General features: G+C 48.7%; 1 protein-coding gene across 3 annotated transcripts in view; it reads left to right on the top strand.

The window, feature by feature from the left end:
• AHDC1 (AT-hook DNA binding motif containing 1) overlaps nucleotides 1-20,391 on the top strand; it is a 201,423-nt gene extending 181,032 nt beyond the window's left edge. For all 3 annotated transcript variants that reach the window (XM_053398631.1, XM_053398630.1, XM_053398632.1), the window contains 4 exons: nucleotides 3,137-3,174; nucleotides 4,096-9,150; nucleotides 12,281-13,064; nucleotides 18,947-20,391. In XM_053398631.1, coding sequence (XP_053254606.1) covers nucleotides 3,137-3,174; nucleotides 4,096-9,107 — 5,050 coding nt within the window. In that variant the 3' untranslated portion in view covers nucleotides 9,108-9,150; nucleotides 12,281-13,064; nucleotides 18,947-20,391. The remainder of the gene's footprint in view (nucleotides 1-3,136; nucleotides 3,175-4,095; nucleotides 9,151-12,280; nucleotides 13,065-18,946) is intronic.
• Nucleotides 20,392-21,073: the final 682 nt, after the last annotated feature.

Here is a 21,073-nt window from a genome sequence, read left to right as displayed (position 1 = left end):
AGCAACCTAGACTCTTCATCTGAGATCCTTCTCTGTCTGCCTCCTCCCAAGGGAGGTGCAGAGGATAGTGGCACAAAGCAGGGCTTCTCCGTGGTGGCTCTTTGGTTGATGAATGCTCTCCCTGGGAAGCCATGGCTGGTTCCATCACTACCTGTGTTAAGGTGCCAGGCAAAAACATGTTTCTTCAGCTAGGCCTTTGGACCTTAAGGTAAAGGTAAAGGTACCCCTGCCCGTACGGGCCAGTCTTGACAGACTCTAGGGTTGTGCGCTCATCTCACTCTATAGGCCGGGAGCCAGCGCTGTCCGCAGACACTTCCGGGTCACGTGGCCAGCGTGACGAAGCTACCCTGGCGAGGCAGAGCCGCACACGGAAACGCCGTTTACCTTCCCGCTAGTAAGCGGTCCCTATTTATCTACTTGCACCCGGGGGTGCTTTCGAACTGCTAGGTTGGCAGGCGCTGGGACCGAGCAACGGGAGCGCACCTCGCCGCGGGGATTCGAACCGCCGACCATGTGATCGGCAAGTCCTAGGAGCTGAGGTTTTACCCATAATTTCCTGCATATATTCTAAGAGCGGAGGTTGAGTTGGACCTGCTCCTTTATTTGTATTACAGTGACCATTTGGGGTTCTTCTTCCTCTACATTTTCTATTTGTTTTCAGGGCTTGGTTTTTGGGGTGTTTTTTTTTTTTTTAAACTACTGATAAATATAACAAATAACTGCAACAACAGTAGGTGACACCAACTAATCCTGCTGTTGCCACCATTCTCTGCAAAGGCAACACTGAGACTCAGGAGGAGGATGCAAGCAGTCGGTGCCACTCCCAGAATGGCTGTGTGTAAGCTGGGCGCTGGCTGAAGGCAGGCTGAACTTGCCCAAATGGACCAGCCTCTACTGGGGAGAGTGAAACAGTCCACCCCGGCAGCTGGCTTTGTGGTGTCATGACAGGACAGCAAATTATTACTGGGGTGTTTTGTCTGTTTTGTTTTTTAGTGCCGTGTGGGGCACTTGTGGGGTTTTCTATCTCAGGTGCCACAAAAGTATGACGGTCTTTGGGTGCTGTGTTTTTGGGCTGGTGGGGTTGGAGCAGAGGACGAAGACGCCATTTGCTGCTCGCCTCCAACAGCAAAGCCTGCAAAGACAGAGACAATACACATGTTCTGCTTCATGTGTACTCATAGCTCCCTTGGCCTCAGCGTAGGCCGGTTATCATCCGTGCGGCCAGTCTGAAGCAAGGCTTCCCCAGACAGACTAGGGTTGCCACAGTCTGAGGGAGGAGACTCGTTTGAAGTGGAGGCCGGCCCTTTGGGGCTAGGCTGGAATGATGAATGTTCAGTTTGGGCCTCCCTTCTCCCTGCCAAGGGGAAAGTTGCACACAAAGAACTTCCATTCTTTTCCTCAGCGTCACTCTCTTTCTCTGTGACCTTCCTTCCTTCTTTCCTTCCTTCTGTCACCCTTTCTTCCAGAGTGTGGGGAGGCACAGACTGTGTAACTGATACTATATGTAAAAAAAGGGGGGACCCTTCTGGTGCCAGGTGTGCGTTCCCTCAGCCGGCTCTGGGCAAGGAAAGTGCTCTGCTGCTGTCGCACAAAAAGGGGAACTGCACAAAGAGGGCTTTCTGTCAGGCCAGAGAAGTAGCACAGCCAGGTCAGAAAGTTTAAACGGAAAGTGGGAATAACTTTGGGAGGGGGTTTTAACCATTTGACAGACATGGCGGCTTGGAAGGGGATCTCTAGCTCATCAGGGACACCTAGTGGAGACGTGGCTGCAAGAGCCTGTAGCCAAAAATGACTTGTGCTACATATACCAGATACTTGACTTTCTGTTAAGACATCCAGAATATCTGCCTTCCTCCACCATCATAACAATCCATGCTTATAGTTTCCATTTCTCCCATTGGCATGCATCTGAAATACCCACTTTTTTATTTTTTTTATTTCTGTCAGAGTTACCCACCTCCACTCTGAACAGAGGCTCTGAGCTTTTAAATGACAGACAGAAATAAAAACAATTCAATTCCCTCATGACTGCACCTGTTGAATGTCTGTCTGTCTGAATGTGAGTGAAAGCTGGGTAGTAAGAGCTACCTGATCCACATTAAAGAGTGCCGCCCTAAACACACCTACCAGGCAGTAACCACCACTGAGCTCAATGGTGCTTCTGAGTAAGCGGTCATAGTTAAAATCTTCATAAGATGAAGCAGCCATGTTTGGGAGAGGTGAATTTTCCTCAGAATCTCCACTGTAGTGGAACCTCACAATGACTTGTTTTATTCCCTTTGAGAATCAGGGCCAAAACAGGCATGATGTGGGAGAGTTGTTATATTTGCCCATAAAGCAGCCAGGGGTGAATTGAATGCTTAACCCTTTCCTTGGTGCCATATTCTCAATCTAAATAGCTCCCCCTCCCACTTAATTAGCTACAGAAATAGCTTCTATTAGCTCTGCATTAGAACGAAATGCAGATATCTGTGCTGTGCTAGTGTTGTTTGTTTGTTTGTTTGTTTGTTTGTTACTTTAGGGGTAATAGCAGCATTTGAGGGATATTAGACAGCAAAAGCAACACTTGTTCTCTGAGCACATCTGCTCCACTCTAAAAAGGGCATTGTACCTGCTTTAAAGTGCTTGGGGGTTCCCTCTGCAAAAAAGAAATCCTCCATCATACCTATTTTGGGGCCCGCAAGGGCGACTGGTGAAGTATAAAGCTGTTCCAGCAATTCGTTATCAGTCATAGCCCAGAAACACTGTTAAGAGCAACCCTCTCAAAAGAAGGTATTGGTTTGAGGTGAAAAGGCACAGTGCTAATGAGAGAGAACCCTTCTGAGGTGGGATAATAATCAGAACCACAGGTGGGACCAGCAAAATAATATGGTGGAGTGCTCCTGTTCAAGGTGTTAGCCAGCCATGCCTTCTTTCATTAAGTCACCTTTCCACCCCCACACTGCTTGTCTGTGCAGAACTGGGGCACCAGAAAACTCAGAGGATATTTGTACAACTAAATGCCCAGCTGTAGATTCGGGCCCCTTGTTGATTGACATGAGTGAGCCACCGACAGGAAGGACTGCAAAGGGTGGCTCTGATTGTTCTCTAGGCTAAACTTCTTCTTCTTCTTTGTTTTTGTCTTCCTTCTCCACAGAGAATTCAAGTGTAACAGCAGGAACAGCAAAGCAGAAGGTGAGTTCTATGCTGTGGACTTTGTAATTTCACCCCACTCTTCTCTTGCAAAGCAGCAGTGAAACAAATGGTGCTGAGGACCCTTCTGTACAGGTCATTTGTTGTGTAACACATGCACATTTGTTCTCCTGCATTGGGCTCTGTCTGCATTGCTTTCATCTGGACAGGAATAGCCTAACTTCTGCCGTCTATGCTCTGGTAACCCCTAGGTTAGATTACTGCAATGTGTGGTAAATGGGGCTGCTTCCGAAGACAATCCAGAAACTGGTGCAGAATTTGGCATCTAGGTTGATCACCAGGGCAAGATGGTTTGAGCATATAACACTAATCCTGACCCAATTGCACTGGCTGTCAATCAGTTTCTGGGCCAATTCAGGCTGCTGGCTTTGACCTATAATGCCTTAAACTGCTTAGGGCCACAATACCCCAAGGACCAGTTCTCCCCATGTGAGCCTACACTCAGACACTGTGCTCATCATCTGAGGACCATCTGGAGGGTGACAACATGAGAATGAGCCTTTTCTGCAGTGGCTTCCCATTTGTGGAATGATCTCACCTAGTGCCTTCACTACAAATTTTTAGGCACCGGGCAAAAACTTTCCTCTACATTAATCAGGACTTTATTTGTGGCCTTTTAGAAGTGGGTGGGATATTTTTAATGTATTTCTCTTTCCTCTTGGTTTTAACGTATCTATGTTGGGTTTATTGTCTGTCTTGTTTGTTTGTTTGTTTGTTTGGCCGTAAGTTGCTTTGGGTTGCCCTGGGCAAGATAAAATGACTTAACAAATTTAAATAATAACAATAATAGCGTCCTCCATGAAGCCCCAGAAGTGAATGCTGTCTTATATTGAAGTCTATCACACACTTCTACATGAACCAATTAACATGAAAAACTTAATGTCTCCTCTTTGCCTGTTCCAGGTCCAGGTTCCACGTTTGCAGATGTACATCCCAGCAACTGTTCTGCCAAGAGGCATGCCGGTGAAGAAGAATTTAGGAAGCGCCTGAAATCACAGGGCCCGTCAGTCCCACCAGCAGGAGGCGCCATCCGCAGTTCTTCTGATTACTCCCAAGAGCCAAAGTTATACCAGGCAGGGCACCCTGGTCAAAAGGTTTCAGCGTGTCTGGCTGAAAAAGCCTTGTCATTCAGCATGCTCAGCTTTCCTGAAGGTTCCTGTTCAGCATTAGGCCGTGAGCACAAGTCTAGCTCACTGCGTCATGCTGAGACGGCTGACCGGTACAAGAGCTTTCACGCCCATGGCAGCACCAAGGCAGAGGATTTGCCGTCGGCCAATGTTCTGGGCTGCCCTGTTGACACCCGGGGCCTAGATGAGACAGCCACGCACGACAGAGCTGCCAAGACCTTCTCCAATGCCACTCTGGCCTCAGGAAGGTGCAACATTGACAACATCATCTCGCTGCTAAAGAGCAAGTGTGGAAATGGCCGTATCAACCTCTACCCTGTGGTGCAGCTCATAGACATCATGAAGGACATCAACCGCCTCTCCCAGGACCTGAAGAGCTGTGGTGTTCACCTGGACTGCAGTGGCCTAGAGCTTAACAGCCACCCACCACTCAACGAGGAAGGCCAGGATCAGGGCCTGCAGTACAGCTTCTACTCCTCACCCATGCTTGCCAGCAGCATCCGTAGCCCCGAGGAGGTAGCAGTGCAGGGCAGCACCAAAGCTGAGCTGCCCAAGCAGACCCGACCCACTGGCATCTGTGAAGGAGAGTCAGAGGGGGACACTCAGAGTGCCCAGTACCCAGCCACCCAGAGTAGCCCTGCTTTGAAGGCATCATCAAGCAGCATAGATGAAGCTAGCAGCTCGGAATCTGATACCACTGATTATCCCGAACTGGCTGATACAGATATCCTGAGCGAACTGGCTTCTTTGGCATGCCCAGGCCCCCAGTTAATAGATCATCAACATCTGGAGCCCCACTCCCAGTTGCTGCAAAGCCAGGAGCTAGATTCAAGGTCCCAGTTAATTGGTTCACAGTCTCTGGAACACCAGCCTCAGCTAGTAGACTCTAAGTCTTTAGAGCCTCCTCCAGAACCGCTGGCATTGCAGACGGTGGAGCCACTGCCTGTGCCACTGGGGCTGCAGACTCTGGAGCATTTGGAGCTGCAGAATCTGGAGCCCTTGTCTGAATCACTATCACTTCAGTCCCTGGAACCCCTTTCAGAGCCACTAGGGCTCCAGTCTTTAGGGACTCTGGACCACCAATTGCTCGACTCCCAAGCCCAGCTTCTGGATCCGGAAGCCCAGCTGCTAGGCTCCCTGCCCAAGTTGTTAGACTCCCAGCCCCAGCTAGAGACAGACGAGTCCCTAGGAGCACATTCGCTGCAACCCAGCTCCCACCTTGGAGGCTGCTCCCTGAGAGGAGTAGTAAGGCGAGGAGGAGGGCGGGGAAGGGATGATCACAGGAAATATGCTCTACGTAGAACAGATAAACCAAAGATGCTCTGCCGCCGGCGGAGAGGTGGCCGGGGCCGGCGGGCAGAGATTGTAGCTGAGAACAGAGTCCTCCCCATGGCTGTACCAGTGGAGGTGGTGATGGCACAACCAGATGAAGTCAGGATGCCGGTGACAGCAGAAGTGATGGAGCCCATCGTTTCCCCACTGGAACCTGAAGATGGCCAGAAACCAGCCGCCAACCTGCAGGTCCAAAAACCCAAGTGCCGTGGAGTGCGAAGGATGGTGGTGAAGATGGCCAAGATCCCTGTCTCCCTTGGGAGGAGGAACAAGACGACATACAAAGTGTCCTCTCTCAACAGCAACTTGAACCTGGAAGGCAAAGAGCTCACAACCTGCAGCTCATTGGAGCCAACTCCGCTGCTGAAGATGAAGAACAATGGTCGTAATGTGGTGGTGGTCTTTCCTCCAGGTGAAATGCCTATTATCCTGAAGCGCAAGCGGGGGAGACCCCCAAAAAACCTGATGCTGGGTCCCTGCAAACCCAAGGAACCCACCCCAGAAGTGAAAAAGCGGAGGAGGAGGAAACAGAAACTGGCATCACCACAGCCCTCCTATGTCGCCGACACCAATGATAGTAAAGCTGACTACTCTGATGTCCTGGCAAAGCTTGCCTTCCTAAACCGCCAGAGCCAGTGCTCGGCTCGTTGCTCCCCGCCTCGCTGCTGGACCCCAAGTGAGCCAGACTCCATCCACCAAGCCCCAGACACTCAAAGCATCTCCCACTTTTTGCACCGGGTCCAAGGTTTCCGCAGACGTGGTGGTAAAGGAGGCGGGTTTGGACGTGGAGGGGGCCACTCTGCCCGGTCACCTCGCTGCTCCTTTAGTGATTTTTTTGAAGGCATCGGCAAGAAGAAGAAGGCAGCCCCAGGGGCAGCCATGCATGCTGACCCTGTTCACCCACGAAAAAGGGGCCGGCCAGAGCCCGACTCCATGGAGAAGCCGAAGAGGAAGAGGCGGTCCCGCAAGAATGGGGCGCTGTTTCCTGAGCAAAACCTTGGCCAGAACTTCAGTGATGGGACCTCCGAGTGGGGCGGAGACAAAGAAAGTCTTTGGATGTCCCATCATGGACACCTCTCCAGCCAAGCCAACAGGAACTGCAGTTACCAAGACTCTCGGACCTTCCACTCTTCAACGCTGGAGTCAAGTTCATCCAGTAGGACTGGTTTTTATGGTGGGAGCAACCCATCATCACAGTCCGAGCTAAGCCAGGAGAGACAGAGCCTCTTCACAGGCTATTTCCGCTCCCTGCTGGATTCAGATGATTCCTCTGACTTGCTAGACTTTGCCCTCTCAAATACACGCTCTGAGTCACGGAAATCTGCTCCTTCGTACACAGCTCCTCCTAATGCCATCGCTACACAGAGGGGCATGGCATCTTACCCAAGCAGAGGGGGTAAAGTCACGCCCTCCTCCACCACCACTACTGCTACTACTGAGGCACCCTTTCACACAGCCATGACAAGCCGGCAGTCGTTCCCTCCCAGCCGATCAGCGGGATACAGCCTTTCTCAGGCTGCTTCGGAATGCCGCAGCACAGATGCCTTTCAGAAGCTGGCGCCTCTCTCAGCTGTCTCCAGGTCACCCACCGCCCACTCCACAGCAGCCTCCAGCTATGCACAGTACGGCAACTTCAGCAACAGTGGTGGGCAGAGCGTGACCCCTTCTAGCTTGTTCCAGCAAGGGAAGCCATACCATGCCACACAGGACTGCCCCAACAACAAAGACTGCAGCTTCACGTATGGCAGTGGCAACAGCTTGCCCTCATCACCGAGCAGTGCCCATAGTGCCAGCTATGCCCAGCAGACTTCGGGGCCCAGCTTGCCATTGAATAAGGCCTCCTTCTTCAACAGCTCGGATCCCAGCCAGTTCTCCAGCTCCTCCCACACGCCCATGAGGTGCGACAGCCGGGCAAGCACTGTGTCCCCAGGTGGCTACATGGTCCCTAAGGGCTCAGTCTCCTTTCAGCCCTCCCCGGAGAACTGCCGGCAGTTTCCCAGTGCCTCCCAGTGGGCTTTCCGGCAAGGCTACAGCAACCTGGACTGGAACTCTGAAACCTTCAGCCAGCTCTACAACCCAGGCTTTGACTGCCATATCAACGAACCCAATGTTATCCTGGATATCTCCAACTACACACCCCAGAAGGCCAAGCAGCAGACCGTCTCTGAGACCTTCTCTGAGTCCTCATCGGACAGTACCCAGTTCAACCAGCCAGCTGGCTACAGAAGGGCCAACAGCGAGGCTTCGTCTAGTGAGGGCCAGTCCAGTCTCTCTAGCCTGGAGAAGCTGATGATGGACTGGAACGAGTCATCTTCGGCCCCAGGTTACAACTGGAACCAGAGTGTCTTATTTCAGAGCAGCTCCAAGCCGGGACGTGGTAGGCGGAAGAAAGTGGACATATTTGATGCTGCTCACCTGAACTTCTCGACAGGTGCATACCCCTCCAAGAGGGGCACGGGGGCCAGGCAGCCACGAGGCTCCCGAGGTGCCTGTGCCTCCAAGAAAGAGAGAGGCACTGGCAAGACCAAGTTCCCTACCAAATCCCAGCAAGTGAACCCCATGTTTCAAGACAGTACAGATTTGGGCCTGGACTACTACAGTGGAGACAGCAGCATGTCCCCACTGCCCTCCCAGTCGCGGGGCTTTGGGCTCAGCGAAAGGGACCCATGTGACTTTGCTGGGCCCTATTCCATGAACCCCTCCACCCCTTCGGACGGCACCTTTGGGCAAGGCTTCCAGAGTGACTCCCCTGGCCTAGGGCAGGCAGACCTGGACAGCAAGCATTTCCCTGCCCTGCCCCACCAGCTTGCTGCCCCACCCCCTCAGCAGACTGTGTTTGAAGCAAGCTTACAGAAAGCCTTCTCACCCAACTGCTCCCCAACCCTGGCCTTCAAAGAGGACTTGAGGCCCAGCGACATCCGCAAGCTCCCAGCCTGCGACTCGCTCAAACACAGCATGCAAGGGGCTGGTGGCATGCCCCACCCAGCCACGCACATGTCTTGCCGGGACCTGCCCATGTCCCAGCCACACTACGACTCGCCCAGCTGCAAAAACCCCAACTATTGGTACTCCCCCACCTCCAGCACCCGCAGCCCTCCCTACGACAACAAAGCCGGGGTTGGGATGCTAGTGGACTTCATGGGGAGAAGCCCAGATGTCTCCTGCCTCAACCCCCACCTGACCAGCCCCCCCAACACCAACCCTTCCAAGAGCGAGAAGGAGCCTATGGACATGGCAAGGGCCCACCACCGAGGGGCCTACATTTGCCCCTTGATGAACGACTTGAATATCTCCCCAGTCCCAAGAGACTCTATGCTGCCGCTGCAGGACAACTATAGGTACCCCAGTTTTGCACCCCAAGGGCACCCCATCATGACTGCAGCCCAGAAGAGCGCGTTTTTGGGTCCAATGCTAGAGCAACATCCTGAGGACACATTCACAGTCACCTCATTGTAGTGTCATCTGAAGTGCCAACCAGACAACGAGGTTTTGTTTCAGGGTAGGTGCTGGAGGAAAAGGGGGAGGGGGAGGGGACATGCTTTAGTGGGAGGAAGGGTGTCTTGGGCTTGTTGTGTAACTCAGCTTCATCACAGCTGTGCCAGGAAAGGGCTTCCTGGCACATGAAAGTGGGACGAGGGATGCACTGTGGCAAAGGGAGGGGAGAAAGGTGGTGGCTTTGAGATCCCTGAAGCCCCTTGCCTTAAAGCAGATGTCTGTGTGCCAGCAGTTACTGCATAGGAATGAGGCCTTTGTATGACACGGGGGTGCATGTTATACAGCTGCAGGCCGAGCTGTAAATACGCAGATATGTATTCTGCATCTTATGGCAAAATGTAGGCGAGATAGCTCTGTGCTAATGATGACTTCACATGTAACAGCAAAATGCAGTTTCCTGTGTCTTTGTCCCAGGCTGGCGTTGTCCCTTTCTGTAACTTCTGTAGAGTGCTTATGACTTCCAAGAAGTCATGGTCAGCAGAAGTTCCTGGACACACATTTTCAGACACACAAACGCCCTTCAGATATTATAGCAAGGATGCTGTCACACTGGGGTAGAAACACAGGGACCTGTGAATCGTCCCTCAAGTTAGCAAAAAGCAAAATGCTGTAAATATAGGAACTATGTGTACATAGCCTCGGCTTCCTGATGCATGCCTGAACTTGAAGGGCCTTTCACTACTTCCGAAATGCACTTCAGCCTGAGCTCTAAAGAACCTCTAGGTGAAAGAAGCTCCATGAATGAGGGGCAGGTATTGAGAATGCCTTTCTATAAGCTCCAGAGGTGAAAACTGTTAACAGGAGATTTGGGGGTGATTTTAGAGAGGGAAAGTAGCTATAAAGCAAGATGGATCCAAGCTATTTGGTTTATTATATTTCTGTTATTGCTGTGTTAGCCACCTTGGGGACTATATGCAGAAAGGCAAGAAATAAACTGAAAAAATAGATAAATAAATAATATTAAGAGAGGAATTCAGCATAACGCTAAGCTGAACGCCTCTGCCAACACTAGCATCTCTGGTGGAATGTTCTGCCCTTTCCTCTTATGTGCTGTTCCAAGGATTCTCCTGAACCAATTCTGGGTATGTGCATGGGGGGGGGGGCTCCATTGTGCCAGCAGAAGTTCTTGTACAGCCTTCCATTGTCAGGGCTCATTAGTTGAATGCTGCCCAAAGTGCTGGTTAGGTGGTTACCAAAAGCTAACAGAAGCAAGTGCAGGCCTCTCAAGTTTAGTATTATTCTGTTGTGCTCTGAACATTGTTCAATTGGAGGCAAAAGGTTTTCATTTGCAAATCTCACTGGGTTTTATGATGATTGTGAGTGTATAGACCCTTGTACAAGCAAGGAACTAACACATGCAAATACAGCTAGATGCTGTTCCACATTTTGAATCATAGAATTATAGAGTTGGAAGTGACCCCATGGGTCATTGAGTCCAAGCCCCTGCAATACAGGGGCGGACTTCGGACTTTCAAATTTCAGTGGCACCCTGTGCAACACCAAATTTGACACCACCACCACAGTAATTGTTGCAGCACCCTCTCAGCTTGACACCCAGTTTGGGCCAACCTGCCATGCTCCCGTAAGTCTGCCTCTGCTATCATAAAGTTCTTCCTGATGTTCCGTCAGAATCTCCTTTCCAGTAACTTGAAGCAATCATGGATAGCTTAGCTGGCTAGAGTGTGGTGCTGATAACGCCAAGGTTTTCACGTATGGGATAGCTGCATATTCCTACACTGCTGCAGGGAGGACTAGATGATCCTCAGGGTCCCTTCCAACTCTACGATTCCAACTCTATGATTCTATGATCATATCTCCTCTCACTTTCCTCTAATGCAAGCTAAACATACCCAACTCCCTCAACCGTTCCTCATAAGGCTTCATTTCCAGACCCTTGATCATCTTGGTCGCCCTCCTCTGCACACATTCTGGCTTGTCAATATCTTTCTTAAACAGTGATGCCCAGAAATGGCTACAGGATTCCAGGTGTGTTCTGACCAAGGCAGAATAGAGCACTACTCTGTTATTTCCCATGATCTGGACACTATATTTTTGTTGATGCAGCCTAGAATAGCATTAGCTTTTTTGCTGCTGCCTCACACGGGCCATGCTGGCTGTGGCTCATGGGAGTTGGAGTCCAATAACATCCAGAGAGCCACAGGTTTCCCCATTCCTGGTCCAGTGTAATTTAGAAAAATGTGTGCTGTTATATCATTGTCATGTGAGTTTCCCCACCCACGCTCCACGTCATTTGCTGTTTACAGGGATAGTGAATCTTACCATGCAATGACGTCTTGTCATGTGTTTTGTCTTATAGGACTTTGTGGAACAGAAAGGATGGAAAACCAATCTGTGGCTTTCCATCTCTCTCTCTGTCACACACACACACACACACACACACACACACACACACCATAATGTCCAGTTTCTACCAAGGGTGCAGTGCTAAACTATGGAATATTTCTTTCACAAATATTTGAACATATCTTTTTAAAGCAGGTTTCTAAAACACAAACCCATATATAGGCAACTCCTGTTTTGTGTGCATTCAAAGAACATGCAGCCATGCATGTGTGGGCCATTTTCAGACCCAGAAGGGGACGGAATGGGGGCGGGGTGGGCTTATGCAGGCTCCTCTGACAGGCACAATGATCTGCAATGCAACCTGACGCAAATGGTGTGTGTAATGTTACACTGAACACCTTGGTGGAAGGGTTGGGGACATAAATTGAATAGGTAATTTTTCCTCTAGAGAAAAAAAACTTTAGACTTTTTTTAAAGTGACAGGTTAATTAAATTTAAGTAGGCCCAGTAAGGGTCAGATAAAACTGACCATGTGCATAGGTCAGTTAGCAGGATACATGGCCATAATATGTATAGACCATAAGTTATCTATCAATCTCTAAATAAAAGCAACAAGCATATGTACAAGGAGAGGTTTAGTAGGTTCTTTTAAAGGCCTACTAAACTGAAGATTCAAATAAGGGGATTTGTCGGACAAAAGGCTATCGGCCCATCGGGCTCCATGCTCCATGCTCCAGAATGAATGTGCATGCTCTGTTGGAATGGGCCACATTTTGATACATGTCTCTCTTTTTTCTTTTTTTCTCCTCCCTTTCCCCTCTCTTTTTCAGAGCTACTTTAGCCAGCACTTTTTCTGGAACACTTTTCAAGTTCTGTATTTAATGGAAATCAAAAACTGATCTTTTTGTTTGTTTGTTGGTTGGTTCTTTTGGGGGGGTTTTCTAAGAAAAAAATAGAGAGAGAGAAAGGAAAAGAGGGGGAAAGGAGAGAGATAAACACCCCCTTTTTAAAAAAAGAAAGAAAGAAAAAAGAAAATATATTAAAAAAATAAAAATAAAAAACTCGCTTTCTTTGAGAACGGCATGGAGACGATTTTTGAACCAGACCATGTTGTCAGCCCTCCTCTCCTCCCACCCTGCAGTCCAGCAAAAAGACAATCGAACGATCACAGCCACTGCCCACGTGGAGTGCGAGAGCCAGGGGAGCACCCGTGATGCCCAGCACCACCCACCCACAGCATGCATACGAGAAACACACCAGAAGGCAATGGACAACCTACATGGATAGCCATGGGAAGGGGAAATTTATTTTTGTTTCTTTTTGGGAGAGGGAAAAGAGAACCGTCTAATCTGTGAACTCAAATGAAAACTCAGTAATGAAGATTGGAGACTCAGCATTTTCCTCCTCCTCCTCGTAGCTCTTTTTCTTTTTTCTTCTCATCTTTCTCTTGTGCAGTTTTTATTATTATATTATTATTATTTTTCTCCCAGGTTGTTTGTTTGCATTTTTTTTTATTAAAAAAGAACATTTTTGTTGTCGTTGCTTAATTTCTTTGGAGAGCCCAGAAGATTTTACAAGTCTGTGAACGGGCCTTGGGGACACCATCATCTGCCAGTAAGTAACAATCTCAGTCTCCTACAATGCTATCAGTCTAATGTCCTTTCAGGGCCTTGTGGGAAAATGAAATGTCTCACTGTGAGATGCATGAGAGCAACGCTGGTGGAGTTCCAATGGCACAGGAGGACTGCTGTTTCCTCTCCTCCCACCGCATGTCCCCCCCACCCCACCCCATTAATGTCTGAAGGGTCGCCCAACCATCTGCAGCTGATTTTGAGGGCACATGGGGCCTGCAGATGAAGGGGAAGTTCTCTTCCACTAGTGCACTTGCCTTATGCTAATGGAACAGGAGTACTGGACACCACCCATCAAGTGGTGTGGCATATGCAGACATATCCTGAGAATTGGGATCAGGAGGATCAGCCAATGCCCTCCCCGGCATTCACTGCCTGAGCATCTGCTTCACTCTACCTAAAGGCAGGATTGGCCTTGCATTGGGTCCAAGTGGAATATAATTTATGGGTGTATACCCCCCAAGTGACGATGCTACTGTTTTGCCACCAACTTCACCTCTTAAAGCAATTGCCTGTTTCCAGGCTCAGGTCATCCTGAACTCTCGTTCGGCCCAACCCTTGTTCAGTTTTTCTCTGGCTAAACCATGTCTAGACGCACACCTGTTCCTTTAATCCTCTTGATTGTGCTGCTGCACCTTTTGCACACCTCCTCCCTGCCGAGAGTTTGCCACCATCAGAAAGCGTTTTCCTGGAGTGCAGGTGTCTGTCTGGAATTTGCCCCTTTCCACATGAGTTTCCAGCTCTAATCAGGATGCACTCAAAGCCATCAGGGCCTGGGTAATTTGGCACTAATTGCATGCCAGGTCTGTTTCTCACTGGCTTGTTCAATTTCAGAGAGGGCGTCCCTTTTTACAATCAATCGATATTGGATTAGCATACTGAAACAGCCATATTAAAGTCACATTAAGTGCTCATTTAAGCCCATTCAATGGAAAGTGTGTTGTGTGGGGGAGAGATGGGTCTGTTTATTTCCTTAACCCTTTCTTTGATGTTTATCCTTTTATCTCTGCCACTGAGCTCTCAGGAATCCACAGAACACTATGCACTGAAAACCTGACTTTAAAAAAATAATAATCAGGGAAGTAGGTTGTTGCTCACTTATTTGTTCTAACAGGCTTTTGGGGACTGGCTGCTTTTAATGAAACGGCTGGTGCCGTGCTGCTTTTATTGTAATTATTCGCATGATTTTAAAAGATTTTATATATGTATATGGTTTTATTTCTATCCATGTTTAATTGCTTTTTAATGATGATTTTTTCTTTGCTTTTAGCAGTTCTTATTTTTATATGCAAGCTGCCTTGAGCCCTGTCAGGGAAAAATATGGGGAATAATCATCATCATCATCACCACCATCATAAAGCCTAGAAGCTGCCTTATACTGAGTCAGACCCCATTGGTCCATCTAGCTTAGTATTGTCTACACTGACCGGCAATCTCTAGCGTTTGTGACAGGAGTCCTCCTCGGCTCTACCTGAAGATGTGGAGGATTGAACGCAGGACCTTTGGCATGCAAAGCTCCCCCACTGAGCTACAGCCCCTCTTCAAAGATCAAGGCAGTGTACAAACCGTATAAGCAGGCCCTGCCCAAGTACATTTTCCAGTTAATACATGAAATAATCAAGAAACAGACTGGAGAAAGGAGTGCATTCCACAGCCCCCTCTGCACAAATGCAGAAATTGGCACCAGATATAGAATTCAGCACACCGATAATCTTCACTCTCTTTTTAAGAGCATGTTTATACACCACTCAAGGCTATGTAGACTGGAATATGTGTGAGCTGAGCAAGGCTCAAAAGCCAGAGGGGAGCCTGCTGAATCAGATCTGCAGTGGTCAGGGAGCATGGCTGCTATATCCCGCATAGCTCTGTGTTGCAAATCTTGAAGCAGGACAAATGATGGAGAGTAAGGAAATGCATAGAAATTGTGGCAGGACTCAAAGAAAGATTATGGCCTATCTCTCTGACATTGTAGCTTTACATATGAAAGTGTTTTTTGACTTGAATCAACATACAAAGGGGCCTTCTTCCATCAAAACTCTTGAAAGGCACATTCTAGGAGGATTCATTTATCTATTATTATTTATTAGGTTCATTTACATGCCGCTCTTAATATAGAAAATTCCGGTTCAGAAATTATGTACTTTTACAACTATCTTTGTATTGGCTGTGAGGTCTCATTCCTTTTATCATTTTCCTGCTCCTCTGTCCTATCTTTTCATACGTCTGGTTGGCAAGTAGGCAAGCAGTCCTCAACCAGTGTGACCGCTGAGGGCCCTGAGAAGAAGAGGATGGCGGGGGGCTGCAGCTCATGACAGCTTGTCCCCTTTCTGGATCCGGTTTCAGTAGTGGCCTGAAAACAACTAGCAGGCAATAATATCGATGTTGCAGACAGAACCGCACCCGCACGGTTTGCTATGCAGTGCAGGCTGCAGAGTTTTTGAGGGGGCTTTGGGGCGAGATGCCCTCGTGAGGCCTCTCCTCTATGAGTGGGCTCACTTCCTCCTTGCTGTTCACTGATGCCTATTTGCATGCTATCTGCACAGCTGCTCCAAGAGGCCACTGAACAGACAGTGGCAGCAAAGAGGAAGAGGAGGAGCCCAGGGGAGCCAGAAGTCCACAGTGGGGCCTCTTTTGGGGTCCCCACAGTGCCGATCCCTGACACCTGCTCCAGGAACCAAGTTGTGAGCGCAGTCTCAGCTCATCATGTCTCCTGCTGCTGAATGAGAGACTTAACAATGGAGTAGAAGAGTGTTTTTTTCCTCTGCACACCCATCTTCCATTGTTCTGAGACAGAGGTGGTGACAGCAGAGCAAAATGGTGACTTGTGAGTGGCCACTGTGGACTTGCTCCTGCATGCACCTCTATATGTAGCTTCTTCACCCCACACTAAAAAAGTTGCCGAAAAGCTTTGGGTTGTTGGTTGGTTGTTTGCTTACTTGCTTCTTTTTTCACTGCAGGGTGGGACATGCTGGGCACCCACTTTTTGATAGAAAGGAGGGCTTGGAGGAATACCTGATTGAGCATACTAGGATGGAAAGGTTGATATATACAGAAGATGACTTAGCAGCTCTACACCTTAAAATCTCAAGCTGTGTGCAGACTGGCTATCATTACTCACTACTGAACAGGGCTGGTGTCAAGGGTCTCCATGGTCAGGTCTGAAGTGCAAAAAGCTCAGTTTCTGTCAGAACCCACTAGGCTGCATCCCTGCCCAGAATCCATGGTTTTTAAAATGAATAGGGCAGAGCTGGGAGAAAGGTTTCAGAGGCAGGCCTTAGCTAGGGCATCCACTTCCACCCACCCTTTAAACATGTGTTTCTAGGGCTGCTGTGGTCAGCACCGTCCCCCCTTCTCCTCCTGTTGCTGCTCCTCAGTCCCTTCCTACTAGCATCCATTTTGATGCCACTTCTGAGAGCCTCTCAGCGGTAGCTGTCCAATGGGCACCTTCTCCTGCTCTCCCATGCTAACTAAGCTGAACAAGTCTTAGCAGTAACAGTCTCTATGACAACTGATCCCTTAGCTCTCCTCATCCTTTGCCTCGCTAGGATGCCTGTCACTCTGTTTCTTCTGCCTGAGGGCCTCCAGCATCTGTCACGGGAGGGTTGGAACGCGCCATTCCTCTGCATTTTTATGCCTCTTGATCCCCAGTTGGCTCTGCCTCTGGAACTACAAAGCTAGGTCCCTTGGACTCGGAAGCAGTGCCTGCTGTTTTTGTTTAGGCATGGCTGGAAAGATCTCCATGGTGTGACCAGGGCTAAATACTGAGCTTGGATTCAGTCCCAGAACATGTATGTGAACACCTTGGAACCACACAGTTGGTACCTCTAACCACACATGACGTGACTGTGGTACCACTGGTGGCTCCATGTTTTGGAGGATCCTTGGGCAAGACAGTCTCCGTGGCAGCCCAGTTCAGGACTGAGTAATGACAGTCTGCCTGCATACATCTTGAGATTTTTAAGGTGCAAAGCTGCCAGGCCAGCTCTTGTGCATATCAGCCCTTCAACCTCCATACACTCAAACATTCAGGTATTCCTAAGCTCCCTTTTCTGTCCAAAGGACGGTGGCCACAATCTCTCATTCAGTCAGTATTGCACTCTACCAAGCCACCCAAGGGCCAGTCTGTTTCTCCCTTTTGTTTTCAGGGGCCGACTGCATGCGTTTAAACTACAAATGCTCTTAACTAGGTAGTTCTGACCTTGATTGCAGCATTTCCCCCTTACAAATTGCCTGTGTAGAGGCCCTATTCCAGATTGTAACTCTTCTGTGAGGGGTAAAGGTAAAGGGACCCCTGACCATTAGGTCCAGTCGTGACCGACTCTGGGGTTACGGTGCTCATCTTGTTTTATTGGCCGAGGGAGCCGGTGTACAGCTTCCGGGTCATGTGGCCAGCATGACTAAGCCGCTTCTGGTGAACCAGAGCAGCGCACGGAAACGCCGTTTACCTTCCTGCCGGAGCGGTACCTATTTGTCTACTTGCACTTTGACGTGCTTTTGAACTGCTAGGTGGGCAGGAGCTGGGACTGAGCAACGGGAGCTCACCCCGTCCCGGGGATTTGAACCACCGACCTTCTGATCTGCAAGCCCTAGGCTCTGTGGTTTAACCTACAGTGCCACCCACATCCCTTTATCTGTGAGGGGTAGGGGGCCTTTAACCCTTTGCCATCCATTGCAGTCTTCATCCAAATCGGGGGCCCTATACTAGCAATATAATTTGCATAAAAGTGAGGGGTGGGTAGGGAGAATAGACATCCCATTAACAAATAGGGGCACTTTTTTCTGCAAGGCCCATAGCTCAGTGGTAGAACATTTGCCTTGCATTCAGAAAGCCCAAATTTCAATCTGTGACACCTCCAGGTCAGGCTAGGAGAGAACCTTATCTGAAACCATGGAGAGCTGCTGTCAGTCACTGTAAACAATGCTGAGCTAGATGGACCAGTGGTCTGATAGGCAGGATTCCTGCATTGTGTGTGGTTGGACCAGATGACCCCTTGGGTCTCTACAATTCCATAAGTCTATGAGCTCTATGTTCCAATGATGCGGTATGAGAACAAACGGGCAAAGTGTTAAAAACAACATGCAAGGGTTTAAATCCCCTATCAATAAATAATAACAAGAGCTATGCACAATTCACAATTGTTCACTTCAGGGCTGGACAAAAAACCCTGGACCCAGGAGCAGAGCTATACCGTTACAGTCACAAATAGCTTGGTCCTTATACTGAAAGATTTGTTGAATGGCATCAAGAGACATCGTAGGCTAATATAATACACCTCCCATAGATGGGCATATATTGCAACGTGCCATGAGTAGATAGCAGATCTGTGGCTGAACAATGCCCTGATACCTCTAGTAAGAAAGAAAAGCCACACACTGGGATGATATGGTAGCTCAGTGGTAGAGTACATGTGCTGCCTGCAGAAGATCCTGAGTTCAGTCCCTGGAATCCCTAAGTAAAAGAATTTCAGGCCACCAAACAAAGGAGACAACAGTGAGTGAGATGGAGCAGGGGTTTGACTCGTACAAGACAGCTTCATGTGTTCAAGGCAAACACTACGTATGTTCAGAGGCCCTCTAAAACTGTCGCATTCTGAATCTGAGGCAACTTTTGAAAAACCACATACTTGGGAGCCACTTGGCTGCACTGACCTGCTGTTGTTATGCTGGTGCTATTTACCCAAAGGTGGGGAACCTGTGGCCCTCCATATATTGCCGGAGTACAACTCCCATCTTCCCTAACAACCAACCAATGCTGGCTGGGACTGATCAGAGTTAACATCCAGCATGATTTGGAGGGCACCAGGTTCCTCAAGCCTAGCTTCCGTGTCATTGCTGTTAATTCTTTCCCTTTGTTTCTGTTCCCAGTTCCCACAACCAACAGGAAGATCCTCCCCCGACCACACTGGCTATGCTCTTGTGACAAACGGAAATGCACCCTTCTTGGTTCCTCTTGACATTGCTCCTTCAGGAGGCTGGGTAGAGAGAAGGAGGACTTCCCCCTTGAAGAATCCTCATCCACTGAGAAGTCCCAGCAAGAAGACAGAAGCCTCGTGTTGCCTTTCCCTCCCTGCCCCCCTGCCCAACCCCAATACACACCTGTATTACTGTGGCCCTCTATGTTACTGCCTCTCCTGCCTCTCCCTGCTGCCCCCAACCCCAGGTCTGTCACTGAGATGCTTGTGTCTCCTTTGTTGAGAAGCAAGGTGGGGTGGAGGGTGGGAAAATGGGGCTTTTCTTTCTGCACAAAACCAGCAATTGTAAATACTTTTCAAAAATATATAAAAAATGAAAAAAAATACAAAAGAGCAAACACAATGAAAACACACGAACACACACACACACACAGAGCGCGTTTTCAAAATCAGAAATATATATTGAGAGGAGAAGAAGAAGAAAAAAAGGAGTCCAGAGAGAGTCAAAGCAGGAGAGAAGCTAATTGTGTCAGATATGCACTGAGAAATCTATTTGCAGATTGATTGACAAAAAGTAACAAGAAGCTATTTATTGTATATAATGTTTTATTATAAATCGTGTATTGTATATTGCATCTGTACATCTGCTGTGGTTTTGTGATGTGCAAATTTCAGCATGGGTTTCCTTGAGGTTTTAAGTTGCTTTTTTATTGTTTGTTGAGGGGGGCGGGATTTTTATTTTTTTGTTTTGTTTTGTTTTTTGGCAGTACGCACCCAAAGATCCAAATTTGTATTTTAAAAAGAAAAGTGGGGAGGTGGGAGATTAAAGACAAGCAAATGCACCCTCTTTTGTTAGGGAGAGGGAGGGGAGCAACGGCATTTTCTGAGTTCTCATTGGCCACTTGTAAACCGTATTTCTTCCATGTGTGCCCCGTTGCGCCAGTGCTGAGCTCAGGGTGTATGTGTGTGTGCGTGTGAGCGAGTGACTTCTTTTTCCACCTTTGTCCTGCCCTCTCTATTCCCTCCTTTTCCTGGATTTGGAAACTTATGTACAGCTTTGTGGATTGTGCAAAAACAAAAAAAGAAAGAAACTTAAAAAAAGAGGAAGACCCCCACCCCTGTTCTGTGTTACCCATTACTGATCTGAACTGTACGACTAAATATACCAGACTTGGTAGTCGACTGGAGACAGAACACACCTGATTTGTCACCATATAAGCTCCTGCTTGCTTGATTCCTTCCCCAGGCCACGTTGCCTTCATCCACACCACCCCTCAAAGCCCCTCTTTTTATTTTGCTTCCCCTCCCCCCTCCCTGTGCCCCAACTGGTCTTTTTGTGTATTTAGGAAGGAATTTTTAATAGACACTTTTTTATATTAAAAGAAACCTATATATTGAGTGACGAGGCTGCTTTGTGTGCTTCTGTTGACAACTGAATGGATGCCTAGGGTATCTAGGGAGCGTCTGTTGCCAGCACTTGGGGATTGGGGAGGGGAGGGGCTGGAACTAATGCTTAGCTCATGCACTTCAGATGCTGTGCTTAGTTATGCGTTGGGGTGGGGGTGGGAGAGGCACTTCTAAGGCCAAATCCAGGAACAATGGGTTGCAAAGGCGGCCATTCTGACATTTGGGCTGCAATCAAAGGGCATCATCAGATGGAGAGCATAAGCTTTTGCTCTTTGCAGTTCTGTAGGATCCTGATTTCCAGCTTGCTGCCACTTGGCTCTAGGCTCCCAGCCTCTCTGTTGGCGGCATGAAAATAGCTCGCTTGTTTTTCTCGACTGAGAGGCCTCCGCACCAGAACACCAGAATAAGCTTGGCGGGGTGGGTGAGATTTTTTCTGGCCTGCATTTCAAAGCGGGAAGCCTTGTCTGTGCGACTTTGTCTGCCGTTGCTCCCACTGTGGTTGGAAGACAAGGTGCCCTAAAAAATGCTGTGCTGCTGGGAAGCCAGGAGGAAACTGAAGGGCACTTCAAGATGGCAACTCATACACCCACACACAGTTCAGCATCTGCGTGCTAATTCAGGGGAAAGTGGGTGCCATCACAATGCACAGGTAACTTTTTTTTTGCTTGTGCAC

Source organism: Podarcis raffonei, chromosome 8 (assembly GCF_027172205.1).
Source record: "Podarcis raffonei isolate rPodRaf1 chromosome 8, rPodRaf1.pri, whole genome shotgun sequence".
Lineage (NCBI taxonomy): Eukaryota > Metazoa > Chordata > Lepidosauria > Squamata > Lacertidae > Podarcis > Podarcis raffonei.
The sequence above is the reverse complement of the archived record's forward strand: the minus strand, read 5'-3'. Positions and strand labels throughout refer to the sequence as shown.